Below are 13,474 nucleotides of genomic sequence, written 5' to 3'. Positions count from 1 at the left end.
ATAAGTGACTGACAGCCTTCCCTCTATGAGGAGGCGGTCCTATCAGTGACTGACAGCCTTCCCTCTATGAGGAGGAGGTCCTATCAGTGACTGACAGCCTTCCCTCTATGAGGAGGCGGTCCTATCAGTGACTGACAGCCTTCCCTCTATGAGGAGGAGGTCCTATCAGTGACTGACAGCCTTCCCTCTATGAGGAGGCGGTCCTATCAGTGACTGACAGCCTTCCTTCCCTCTATGAGGAGGAGGTCCTATCAGTGACTGACAGCCTTCTCTCTATGAGGAGACGGTCCTATCAGTGACTGACAGCCTTCCCTCTATGAGGAGACGGTCCTATCAGTGACTGACAGCCTTCCCTCTATGAGGAGGAGGTCCTATCAGTGATTGACAGCCTTCCCTCTATGAGGAGGAGGTCCTATCAGTGACTGACAGCCTTCCCTCTATGAGGAGGAGGTCCTATCAGTGACTGACAGCCTTCCCTCTATGAGGAGGCGGTCCTATCAGTGACTGACAGCCTTCCTTCCCTCTATGAGGAGGAGGTCCTATCAGTGACTGACAGCCTTCTCTCTATGAGGAGACGGTCCTATCAGTGACTGACAGCCTTCCCTCTATGAGGAGACGGTCCTATCAGTGACTGACAGCCTTCCCTCTATGAGGAGGAGGTCCTATCAGTGACTGACAGCCTTCCCTCTATGAGGAGGCGGTCCTATCAGTGACTGACAGCCTTCCTTCCCTCTATGAGGAGGAGGTCCTATCAGTGACTGACAGCCTTCTCTCTATGAGGAGACGGTCCTATCAGTGACTGACAGCCTTCCCTCTATGAGGAGACGGTCCTATCAGTGACTGACAGCCTTCCCTCTATGAGGAGGAGGTCCTATCAGTGATTGACAGTCTTCCCTCTATGAGGAGGAGGTCCTATCAGTGACTGACAGCCTTCCCTCTATGAGGAGGAGGTCCTATCAGTGACTGACAGCCTTCCCTCTATGAGGAGGAGGTCCTATCAGTGATTGACAGTCTTCCCTCTATGAGGAGGAGGTCCTATCAGTGACTGACAGCCTTCCCTCTATGAGGAGGAGGTCCTATCAGTGACTGACAGCCTTCTCTCTATGAGGAGACGGTCCTATCAGTGACTGACAGCCTTCCCTCTATGAGGAGACGGTCCTATCAGTGACTGACAGCCTTCCCTCTATGAGGAGGAGGTCCTATCAGTGATTGACAGTCTTCCCTCTATGAGGAGGAGGTCCTATCAGTGACTGACAGCCTTCCCTCTATGAGGAGGAGGTCCTATCAGTGACTGACAGCCTTCCCTCTATGAGGAGGAGGTCCTATCAGTGACTGACAGCCTTCCCTCTATGAGGAGGAGGTCCTATCAGTGATTGACAGTCTTCCCTCTATGAGGAGGAGGTCCTATCAGTGACTGACAGCCTTCCCTCTATGAGGAGGAAGTCCTGTCAGTCACTGATAGCCTTCTCTCTATGAGGAGGAGGTCCTATCAGTGACTGACAGCCTTCCCTCTCTGAGGAGGAGGTCCTATCAGTGACTGACAGCCTTCCTTCTATTAGGAGGCGGTCCCATCAGTGACTGACAGCCTTCCCTCTATGAGGAGGAGGTCCTATCAGTGATTGACATCCTTCTTTCTATGAGGAGGCGGTCCTATCAGTGACTGACAGCCTTCCCTCTATGAGGAGGAGGTCCCATCAGTGACTGACATCCTTCTTTCTATGAGGTGGTCCTATCAGTGATTGACAGGACCTCCTCCTCATAGAGGGAAGGCTGTCAAACAAACAGGTGGCTTTCTACTGAAAATTATATGTTGGCCCATCAGATACTGGATTAGAGGAGTTTTACCGTATACAGTCACTTGGGTTAATATGAGGAGGTTCTGGATATACTTGTAGACATTTGCTCTTTTAGTAGATGCTTTTCAATGAAGAACAAATATCCATGGCGCCCCCTGCTGGCTGACATATGGAAATGCAGCAATTGAAACGTCAAAAATGTCTATCAGTCCACACACTGTATAGTCGTCATGGAGGACGGGGGTGTCAAACACAAGTCACTGTCGAGGCGTGCTCAGCCCAGGAGATCAGCGGCGGTCTGGAAGGTGGAGGCTACATCTCATGAATCCTCTCCGAGAACAGAGACCTCTTTCTTTAGAGTTTTGTACAGAGTCTGGTCGGCTTCACCCAAAACCGCTATAAAGCTATTCACCTGCAAGTACAAGGAAGATGTCAGGTCATAACGCTGCACGATGGGTTACAGGGAATGGTTGGGGACCTGGAGACAATGACGCAGGAAAAGTTACACATTTCTATTAGGTGTGTTTTTTTCCCCACAATTTCAGGGGTCAGAAGACATAGTTCAAAAATTTAGAGCAAGAATGACTCACAGACACGGCATAGAGGGGGAGCAGGTTCCGCAGCGTACACAAGCTCTTCTCTTCTGTGATGTGACCTTCCGTAAGGGCCTGTAGTATGTTCTCCTGGAGAGAATAAAACATCCTCTCATTAAGGAACCACAGCTCAAAGATGCAGAGATACAATTAAAGGGGTTTTCCAGGAAAATGAGCTGTAATACCAGGTGCTACCTATAGACAAGTGTGGCGCTGTTTCAGGAAAAAATAAATAAACTTCACAACTGTACTACACATCCATAGGCCCTGTGCGTCCTGGTGCTCCATATGGCGCTGTATTATGTATGTTACAAGCTGTGCTAGGGGAGAATACCTCCATAATACGCCATATGTAGAGAGGTACAGAAGCGTCATAAAGGTCAACGGGTGCAACCTGAAGGTTGTATGGCGGTGTAATACTTGTGTGGGGTCCCAGCCACCAGCGACTTTTGGTGTAAAAGAACATTACTCCGAAAATTAAAAAAATGTCCTATTATGGCTGCTGCCCCCTCCACAGAACGTTTTTTCTTTCTTACCTTTGTTAGTTGAGACAAAATGTTAGAGAGAAATTCGCAGCAGACATCCTTCAGGATTTTTAAGTGAAAATCTTCCTCTGGCGGCTCGTCCTCCGCAGACAGCGGCCTCTCCTCATTCTTCTTCTCACACGTCTCCAGATTCTCCAGGATTCGGGTCAGGCTCCCGATGAGAGAAAGATCTAGAAAAAGAAACCAAGTTCAATCCCTTTCATATCGCTCATTTATTCGTCGCCCTCTACTGGTAATGTAGGAATCAGCAGGTTGCTGCATACATATAAGTGATAATTACTTTTCCACATCTCCGTGTACTTCTGCTCAGTTTGGGATGAGAAAACGACAGACATGACAGCCAGGACGGAGGATAAGATGGTTTTCTGCTCTTGTACGATCAGAGGAGGGTCATCCGACTGGCACAAGTCCCGACGCGTCAAATCAAACAAAAACTCCCATATTTGCTTCGCATCTTCAGGACATTGTACTGGGGGGAGAGTACAACAAAATTACTGAACATCCAAAATCAAAAAAATACCCGTCCTGTAATCTAATTCTCTCCTGTGTCATGTACCAAGAATCGATCATAGCTGGAGGCTGAGAAGATTGCTGTGTGTGCGCACTATAGAGGAGTCGTATGAGCACACAGCGGTATATACATTGATGGCATTCACCTATGGACTGGATGCCCTCATCCACCGTGGTCACCAGCTGCAGGATGTGCATATAGACATCAAGACCCTCAGGACTGTCATACCTGGAAACAGAACAGACATACCCGAATTATGTATTATCTAATGCAAGAGCATGAGACATGGAAGAAAAGCCAGGGTACAAGGATGGATGAAAGAGAGCAGCAGGGGCCAGACACAGAGAGGGAGAGGGCAAGAGCAGCAGAGAGAAAGGGGACAGCGCGGGTCAGACACAGACTGAGGGAGAGGGATGAGAAAGGGGACAGCGCGGGTCAGACACAGACTGAGGGAGAGGGACGAGAAAAGGGACAGCGCGGGTCAGACACAGACTGAGGGAGAGGGACGAGAAAAGGGACAGCACGCTTCAGACACAGACTGAGGGAGAGGGCAAGAGCAGCAGAGAGAGAAAGGGAACAGCGCGGGTCAGACACAGACTGAGGGAGAGGGACGAGAAAGGGGACAGCATGGGTCAGACACAGACTGAGGGAGAGGGCAAGAGCAGCAGATAGAAAGAAGACAGCGCGGGTCAGACACAGACTGAGGGAGAGGGACGAGAAAGGGGACAGCGCGGGCCAGACACAGACTGAGGGAGAGGGACGAGAAAGGGGACAGCGCGGGCCAGACACAGACAGAGGGAGAGGGCGAGGGCAAGAGCAGCAGGGATGAGAAAGGGGACAGCAGGGGCCAGACACAGAGAGGGAGAGGACAAGAGCAGCATAGAGAGAAAGGGGACAGCAGGGGACGGACACAGACTGAGGGAGAGGGCAAGAGCAGCAGAGAGAGAGAGAAAGGGGACGGCAGGGGACGGACACAGACTGAGGGAGAGGGAAAGAGCAGCAGAGAGAAAGGGGACAGCGCGGGTCAGACACAGACTGAGGGAGAGGGCAAGAGCAGCAGAGAAAGAAAGGGGACAGCAGGGGATGGACACAGACTGAGGGAGAGGGGAAAGCAGGGGACGGACACAGACTGAGGGAGAGGGATGAGAAAGGGGACAGCACGGGTCAGACACAGACTGGGGGAGAGGGCAAGAGCAGCAGAGAGAGAAACTGTATAGCAGGGGCCAGACAGAGACCAAGAGAGAGGGAGAGGGCAAGACCTGCAGAGAGAGGAGACAGCAGAGAGAGAGAGAGAGGGAGAGAGAGGAGACAGCAGGCACTAGACCCAAGCCAAGAGCAGCAGAGAGGGGAGACAGCAGAGGCCAGACAGAGACCGAGGGAGAGGGCAGTAGCAGCAGAGGCGACACAGAGAGGGCAGCAGGGTCTCACTTCAGCTGCTTTGCGGCCTCTAGTAGTGAGGGCACCAGTCCGAGCACCACAGGTTTCTCTTCAATATCATTCACTAGTGTTTCCGGCTGTTGACATCCAGCTTTTATCCAGTCGATCATCAAGTCTTCGTCCACATCAAACACCTTGTCCACCAGCTCCCCCACTTTAACAAGCAGGTCCCCTGGAGAGCAAACACAGAAAACAATGTAAAGACAAAGTCTCTTCATCCCTTCATATCTTGTGCAGAAGGATTTCATATGCCTTTAAAAGGGTATCCCAACGTTATTTAACTGATGACCTATCCTCTGGATAGGTCATCAATATCTGATGGGTGGAGGTCTGACCCCCGGGACCCCCGCTGATCAGCTATTTGAGAAGACACCCTTCTCCATGCTCGCCAAGCACAGCGCCATACATTGTATAGCCGTTGTGCTGGGTATCGCAGCTCAGTCCCATTCACTTGAATGGGGCTGAGTTGCGCCTAGGCCACGTGACCGATGAACGTGTCGCCACTGGCCTAGGGAAAGCAGCAAGAAGGCTGCGACACCACTGTCTTCTTGACTAGCTGATCGGCGGGGGTTGATGCTGATCCCAGATACTGACGCCATCAGTATTAAAATCTCAGAAGACCCCATTGAAGAATATCCGGTTATGTAACGTTTTTCAACTCATGTACTGTTGGTGTGTATTTGCTGCATGTAAACTAACCTGATACATATCAGCCGCAGAAGCAACTCCTTTTTAAAATGATGCACCCCACATCTTCCCGCTCTGCCCCCCTTTCCAGAAAGACACAGTGGAGAGCGCGTTCTCTGTTGTGTGACGTCATCTACCTGCTTTTTCCTATACTGTGCGCACTCACGAGAGGCTCTAATCCCTATCGGTTAATCAGAGGCTTGAGACGCACACATTTTCAGTAGGATCTCTCGCCGCTTTGACAGTACGGTCAGTATGAACGGAACCATGGATGCGGACAGCACACGGTGTGCTGTCCACATTTTTTGCGGCCCCATTAAAATGCATGCGTCTGCACCTGTTCCACAAAATTGTGTCTGAATGAGCCTTTAGGGTTAGTTCACACTGAGTTTTTTTGGCACCGATTTTGGAGTGTTTCTGCCTCAAAATAAGCTCTAAAAATTCTTCAAAACAGCCTCCCACTATTTTCAATGGAAAGCAGCACATGCTTCTTTCTTAAACATGTAAAAAAGAAGCAGCGTGTCCTATATTGGGGCAGAATCAGCGATAATTTTCCCTTTCAAATTAATGGGAAGCAGAAAAATCTGCACGTAAACAAGCAAAAAAACGCTCGAGGGAAAAGTATTATAGAATTTAATAATGTAAAAAACGTGCCAGAAAAAGACTTTACAAAAAACGTGTATAAAAAGTAAAAAAAAAGTGTGTGATTTTTAGGTGTAAAAATGTGCTTGGATTCAGCGCCAAATTTTTACACGTGTATTTTGAAAATCAGCCGTGTGAACTGACCCTTCTAGAGTAATCCATCTTCATGGATGCACAGCTTTGTTAGATGCCTTCTGGAACCAGCCCACAGAGTTGATGTACTAGACTGGCACAAAGGCGGCACAGAGAAACCGCTAAATGTGCAGGTGCTAGAAAATACGAGTTCATATAGTGTGGGTCTAAACACAGAGAAACTGTGATCAGCCAGCAGTAGAGGAGTGCAGAGAGGTGGTAATAAGGGGTGCAGCAATGCAAAAGGCTGAGGGAGACTAATCAAGAAGATATTATTAGAGAACAGTGCAAACCTAATTCGAGGAACAGGAAAACCCCTTTAATGAGGTTCTTTGGTTTAACATAAAAAAAAAAGCCTAATCATTGCATAAATGAAAAGTTCTACAACTTTTTAACAGCCTTTGTGTCTCAATTTCTCCAATTTCCGCAAACCGACTACATGCATGTGACCATTACCGTTGGTGGAGCTGCTCATGATGAAGCAGAGGTTATCTCTGACAGTCGGACGCTTCCGGATCCTTTCCACCCATGTGCTCCTCACATCAACCTGAGACAGGCAAGTCAACAGCAGCCTGGAACAGAGGATGACACAGGCGTCAGCATGATAAACCGCTGCTTCCATATCCTGAGCCTATCTCACACATTCTTGCTACTGATAGCTGGATCTCTAGCTGTGGAGCAGCTAGAAATATCAGCCAGGGTTTGTGTTAAGCCTTACATCTAAGCTTTACAGGCCTAAGTTGTCAGAGTGAGAACTGCATATACCTGCAGCTCTCACTCTCAAACTGATTTCTAAAGGCTTTATTTCTCGATGTTCAGCAGCCATCACTTTGATCCATGTTTTCTTTTCAAGCTTAGATTCACCTGACTCCTATTGCTATCTGCTACAAAGCCTGAGATATTCCAGGAGAAAGCAGCCCTCCCCATTCAGCAGGCTGTGATGTCATCCAGCCTGGAGGAGAAGGGGGGCCATGCTGATAGGCTGCAGGAGGAGAGGAGACACACAGATCCTCTTCTTTTCCTGTATACATGTAGATAACCGAGGGGGGAGGGGTAACATTGACTTCTGTGCATGTTTTCAATCCTCCTTCCCCTATAATCAGAGAGCATATATTGTTCCACAAAAGGAGTGAGAAGGTGTTTGCTCATCTAATCACCCCTCTGTGCCTAATTAGGCCGTTTATTGTCACCACAACCCAGATGTTTACCACCATCTGGATCATAAGTTGCACCAAACACAAACATCATACAGGGGCTTTTTCTGCCCATATTATGGACGCATTTCCCTGACCTCCCACAGTTTATTAGAATCAGAGTTATGGCTAGCTCACACGACCGTATGTATTTTTCGGTCCGCAAAAAATACGGATGATGTCCGTGTGCATTCCGTATTTTACGGAACAGCTGGCCCCTAATACAACAGTACTATCCTTGTCTGTAATGTGGACAATAATAGGACATGTTCTATTTTTTTGTGGAACGGAAATACGGACATACGGAAACAGAATGCACACGGAGTAACTTCAGTTTTTTTTGCAGACCCAATCTGCAGTATCTTTCTGTGTCCACTTATAATACATGGGGTGGTGATATATATGCGTCTTGTTGTGTCCATATAACGGTGGTCTATCTATATGGCATTTGTGGAATACCTTTTGATCATCTATTTATCTCTATATCTGTTCCAGACCTTTTTTTTATTTATTTTTTAAGTAAATTATAGTCCCCTGATGAGCCTTTGCAAACAATAGGCGAAACGCGTTGGAATAGTGTCATTCATAGCAAGGGACATTGTTGCCCTATGATCATATTACATCTACAATCAACGCTTTTCTCAATACGGAGGTCTGTTGTATATTATTCTCTTAGTATTCATCTACTATTTCACTATATATCGCTGTAACTTCTATACTCCAATACATATAGGATCTTGGCACATTTCCCATTTCATTATTATTTTGTGTTTAATTAATTTTTTACTTTTGGTGTATCTGCATCTACTGCCAATTGATACGGGTATGGCCATCTATCCCTCTATTAGGGCTTCCTAGGGCATATAGGAGGTTTCTGATACGGGATTCCTGATATCGGGGCGGCTATTCCGTTTATAGGCAGAGCACAGAGGGTGAGACGAAGGGCTAGACCTTCATTGGTTTACCCTTTATACCCATCCTTGCTTTTTTGTTCTTAGTTTTTTGGCACATAAGGGTAATTTTTATAGTATACAAAATAAAGGCTACGTTTTATATGGTGGTAGTCTGTGATTCTGCACTTCCCTTTTACCACTATTGTCAATTATACATACTGACAGGTTATTTGTCAGAGCTGTGAAACTATACCTGGGTCAAATTATTACCCACGAATATCAACTTTTTAGATCAAATTACATTTTGATGCAAAATTGCATAAAAATATGTGTGTGTGTATTTTAAAAATGTGCTGGGTATTTGCCTTCAGAAAATATATAGGTATGGGGGGGGGGGGGGGGGGTAGCATGATTTATTTTTATTTTTTTCCAGAATTTAGGTTTTATTTGTACATGTTCAAACTGCAAAAATTTTCCTGACTACCAGAAGTGCAAAAGTTCCAAACACCCCTGGCCGCAAAAGGGTTAAAGGGGTTATTTGCTTTGGACAATCCTTACCTGTTAGAAGGCGCCCTGGACAATAAACTGATCACAAGGTGCCCCCGCCCGGCTTAGCAGTCGGCTATAATTTGTGGATAAACCTGGTGCAAATGTACATTTTGCCTACAGAGCCACAACAGGGGAAAATGAAACATTGCACCGTGTCCATTTAAATCAATGAGTTGTCCGTGTAATGCAAGGCAGGACCTCCAGAGAGGTGCTCTTTGTTCCCATTAAAGCTATTGGGCAGTGCTGGATGACACCAACAGTGCCTGACAGACCCCGCTGATCTATAATACGGTCTGTCAGTTTCCATCATAGTGTCTGTCGTCTTGCCTGAAAAAACAGCACCGCATGCGGAAACCGCGTGTCACTCTGCGCATGCTATGCGGCTCCAGTGCTGACTTCATACATGCAGAAAATGGCACTAAACATCTGCAATCTCTGGGGGAAAAAAGCAGAGCACAGCCAGTAAATGCCGGCGCGCTCTCCTAGCGATATTCCAGCCATGTCTGTGCGGCGAGAATTCCTGTAAGTGCATCCACCTACCTGGTGGTTTCTAGCAGAGTCGGGGGGTCCGTGTCACACATCAGCATCAGCAGGACTTCTCTGCAAAAAGTCCCAGAGGAAATGAGAGTCATTTACTTGGCCAAAGCCGAAAACGTTGGTTTCTCAAAGTTATTCGCTTAAGGTGCCATTCACACACATCATATTTTGTAGAGGAAAAACTACAAATTACATGCAGATTCTGCTTCACATTTCGCCCCCTGCTTTGCAAATGGTGAAAAGAACAGTGAAAAAATGTCACCTGCGACGCCAGGGCTCTGAACAGAGTGACCGCTGCAAATCTGAAAGGGATTGTCTCATGAAGATAAATCCTGTGCATACACCCTAGGGATCATGTACATGACCGCATGTATTTTGCGGTTCGCAAAAAAAAAAAACGGGTGACATCTGTGTTACATTTTGCGGATCCATTGTAACAGTGCCTGTCCTTGTCCGTAAAACGGACAAGAATAGGACATGTTCTATTTTTTGTGGAACGGATTTGCGGACATACGGATACGAAATGCACACTGAGTCATTTTCATTTCCGTTTTTTTGCAGCCCCATAAGAAACAGACAAAAAATTTGTTTTTGTGCATGAGCCCTTATTTTGGGCATATGGACATCACAGAGGGGCAGTCCTCTGCTCAGGACTCTTTTGTACGAGCCAGAAGGGAGCGCTGCTCTGCAGTAGTTTCCACTGTATTACTACAGTTTCTCTGCTCAATGTCTGGCAAAGCCACAGCTGAGTTTTCCTGGGGTGCAAGAAGCAGAACTCCAGGTCATTAGCTGATCGTCCTGGGGACCACATTCTAAAATGGGCTGTCTCTGAATAAGATGCGTATGCTCTATATCTTTACATTACCTGTCCAGTAAGCTATAGAACCGCACGACTCCTGCTTCACATGGAATAAATGACAACCCACTGGTTTAAGGGATTTAAAACAAAGCTAAAAGTCCTTACCCCAAGTCCTTGTTGTTGCTGATGGCCACACATGTCTCCTGGAAGCAGGCCATGTTACCCAGGATCCCCACACAGATTTCCTGGCAGGAAGAGACATTTTGCAGGATGAATGTTAGACGAGGTCTAGTATTTTGTGGTTAAAGGGATTTTCCGGTTAGCCCTAGGTCACCTGAATAAAAAATTTTTTTTTTTTTTTCTCCTTCCCGATCCAAGGCTCCATTTGTCACACCAAAGCTCCACTCCTTCCAGTGCCCAGTCCGCGCATCTCACTTGGACCTGTGTTCTCACGCATGCGCAGTAGATTCCACCGGAATGCGCAGCAAAATTCCACCAGGCAAGTATCTGGGTTGTACTGTGCATGCGTCAATATCCAAAGCGACAAGGGCCAGGCAATATTACATCGCCACTTCCTGGGCATCAACCAAATTAGGTAGGAAATGGAGCTTCGGTGCAACGAGCGACACAGTGACACCCCCTGTTGCACCAAACAGATAATTTGCATATTACAAAAATTCTCATGTCTGGGATCGGTAAGTTTTATTCAGATGCTCTTGGTTTGATAGGGAGGTGCTGGTGATAGACTCTCTTTAAATGCCATTCTGTATGTATATTATTCTGATAATCCAGGACCTCTATTACTTACTGTTAACCGGTTGCTTTTGGATTTTGAGATGATGCCTAAAAAAATTTCAGGTGCATTGAACTCCTTTAGGAACAGCGCCACCTCCTGGAATATAATAAAAGTAACATTCAATTTATAGCAAGGCTAGAAACAGGTCCACTATTTTTTTACTTGTGGCATAGTATTAGCACTAGCATTATGCTGCTACTGATACAGTACTAGCAGTATGGCTTTTCTACAGTCCAGATCCTACAGTCTTCTAAGACTTAGGGCGCATTCACATGAATGTGGTTTGGTTCTGCATCCGAGCCACATTTTTTGCGGCTCGGATGCAGACCCATTCACTTCAGTGGGGCCGAAAAGATGCGGACAGCACTCCGCGTGCTGTCCGCATCCGTTGCTCCGTTCCGTGTCCACGCAAAAATTATAGATCATGTCCTATTGTCCGTTTTGCGGACGAGAATAGGCATTTCTATAATGGTCCGCCCATTCCGTTCTGCAAATTGCGGAAGGCACATGGGCGGCATTGCGGATCCGCAATTTGTGGACCGCAAAACACAGCACGTTCGTGTGCATGAGCTCTTACCTGGAAAACTCAGCTGTCACCACTAGGGGGTGTGATCTGTATACAGCGGGCACTGACATAAGTAGTGGTATATGGTTCTATACAGATCAGACTCCATAAAGCACTGGTCTCCAATCTGTGGCTCTCCAGATGTTCCGAATCTACAACTCCAATCATGGCGGAGAGTCACAGGTTGGGGAACACTAAAGTTAGGGGATTGGAGGATTGATGCTCTGCACTAAACACATGGCACACAAACCCTATAGAAGAATGATGATGTTGCTGATGAAGAGGAGTAGTAAATAAGTACTAGTAAGTAAATATCTCATCACAACTACACTAATTTGAACACTAGATGGCTCCACTGTATTACTATTTATGTGTGGATGAAGCCTCTGGTACAGAACCTTCCCCCCAACATTAACATAAAATCCGGGCGATGTGTGACCCCATCTCTGCAGACCCCAGAGAAGGATTTTACCACATGAATCGGGGGCGTGCCGACCGCGCTGAAGGCCAATTCTTATCACAATAACAATATATTCAATTCAATCCAAAAAGGTTAATCTCAATCTGACATTTACAAGTGTGTATTTAGAGATTGGCAGCAGAAAGATGTGACCTTTACAGGTGACCTTTACAGGTGAAATACTGAACCATCACCAGACATGGCGGAGCTGATACCATCATACATTCAGCCATGAGGACCCCGGCATCACTGCCTGCCCCAAGATCAGTGCACTCCTCTCCTGAAATACTCTGCGGCTGGGACACTGCTCCTTTCACTATGTAACAGTCTGTGACTTCCCACATGATCCACACACTGCTCTCCTGAAATCCTCTGTGCTGCTGGAGACTGTGCACCTTCCACAATATCAGCCCACTCCTCTCCTAAAATACTCTGTGCTCCCCTCAACCTGTGACCTCCCATGAGATCTGCACACTGTTCATCTGAAATACTCTGTGCTGCTGCTCCTCTCACTAGGTAATTTCTCTACGTGAAATGTGTGCGCGGCTGGGGGCTCCTTCCATTAGCGGTCTGTCACCTCCTGCGTCTCCATACCTCATTCATAGACATGTCCCAAACTTTACAAATGTCATTTTCCAGGTCTTCATCCAGCACCCCCGAGATCTCGTCTTCATCGTCCTCGGCCTGGGATTTGTCTTTCTTTGTGACGAACTGAAGGGAATACAATGGCGGTCATCTACCAATGTGTGGGTAGCATCTTACCAATCTCTACTTCCTGCAAAGACATTACTGTAGGTGTATTCGTAGGCGATGTCTATCGTAAGTTTGTGCAAAAAGTAAAATCACAAAACCCGTCTCTGACACGCCTGGTTTAATAGCTCCATGCATTCCCCATGTAATAACAATTCTGGAACATCTATTCTTAGGTCTGTATGTTTCACCATTACTTTAGTATTCCTGCTAGAAGTTATGAATGAATTGCTAGCAGTCTGCAGTAAGGGTACAGAGGGGTGTTACCAGTTGGGGGGGGGGGGTCCCTGCACAGACTCACTCTATCCAGTCAGTGCTCCCATTGTCAGACTGTGTTTTTACAGTGTTCCCTATGCAGTAAAAGTGACCCGTCCCCTTCTCCAGGTCAGTAACATAATGGCGATACCACATTGGTATAGTTTTTCTTAAATTTTAATACTAAATAAAAAAATAAAGACCTTTAAAAAAATATATATATATCTTTTCATTGCAATATTCCAGCGGTCAGCAACCTTCTGCACTCCAGCTGTGGTTAAACTACAACTCCCAGCATGCTCCATTCACTTCTATGGGAGTTCTGAAAAAACAG

General features: G+C 46.7%; 2 protein-coding genes across 7 annotated transcripts in view; one reads left to right on the top strand and one right to left on the bottom strand.

Moving 5' to 3' along the window:
* Nucleotides 1–13,474, top strand: part of LOC120980605 (keratin, type I cytoskeletal 9-like) — a 112,153-nt gene that overhangs the window by 84,637 nt on the left and 14,042 nt on the right. The window contains exon 1 of one of the 5 annotated variants that reach the window (XM_040409787.1): nt 6,771–6,899. The exons of the other annotated variants lie outside the window; for them this stretch is intronic. Within the exon in view, the coding sequence (XP_040265721.1) occupies nt 6,872–6,899 (28 nt within the window). The 5' untranslated portion in view covers nt 6,771–6,871. Of the gene's footprint in view, nt 1–6,770; nt 6,900–13,474 lie in introns of those variants that run through there. 5 annotated transcript variants of the gene reach the window in all.
* Nucleotides 1,777–13,474, bottom strand: part of SAAL1 (serum amyloid A like 1) — a 72,384-nt gene continuing 60,686 nt past the window's right edge. For both annotated transcript variants that reach the window (XM_040409780.1, XM_040409781.1), the window contains exons 3-13: nt 12,730–12,846; nt 11,123–11,206; nt 10,480–10,559; nt 9,519–9,578; nt 6,800–6,915; nt 4,874–5,054; nt 3,591–3,673; nt 3,215–3,403; nt 2,926–3,104; nt 2,387–2,479; nt 1,777–2,208 (exon numbers count right to left, since the gene is read on the bottom strand). In XM_040409780.1, coding sequence (XP_040265714.1) covers nt 2,116–2,208; nt 2,387–2,479; nt 2,926–3,104; nt 3,215–3,403; nt 3,591–3,673; nt 4,874–5,054; nt 6,800–6,915; nt 9,519–9,578; nt 10,480–10,559; nt 11,123–11,206; nt 12,730–12,846 — 1,275 coding nt within the window. In that variant the 3' untranslated portion in view covers nt 1,777–2,115. The remainder of the gene's footprint in view (nt 2,209–2,386; nt 2,480–2,925; nt 3,105–3,214; nt 3,404–3,590; nt 3,674–4,873; nt 5,055–6,799; nt 6,916–9,518; nt 9,579–10,479; nt 10,560–11,122; nt 11,207–12,729; nt 12,847–13,474) is intronic.

The sequence above is a fragment of the Bufo bufo genome, chromosome 10 (assembly GCF_905171765.1).
Source record: "Bufo bufo chromosome 10, aBufBuf1.1, whole genome shotgun sequence".
NCBI classification, from domain to species: domain Eukaryota; kingdom Metazoa; phylum Chordata; class Amphibia; order Anura; family Bufonidae; genus Bufo; species Bufo bufo.
Note: the sequence above shows the minus strand (reverse complement) of the source record. Positions and strands in the feature narration are given on the sequence as shown.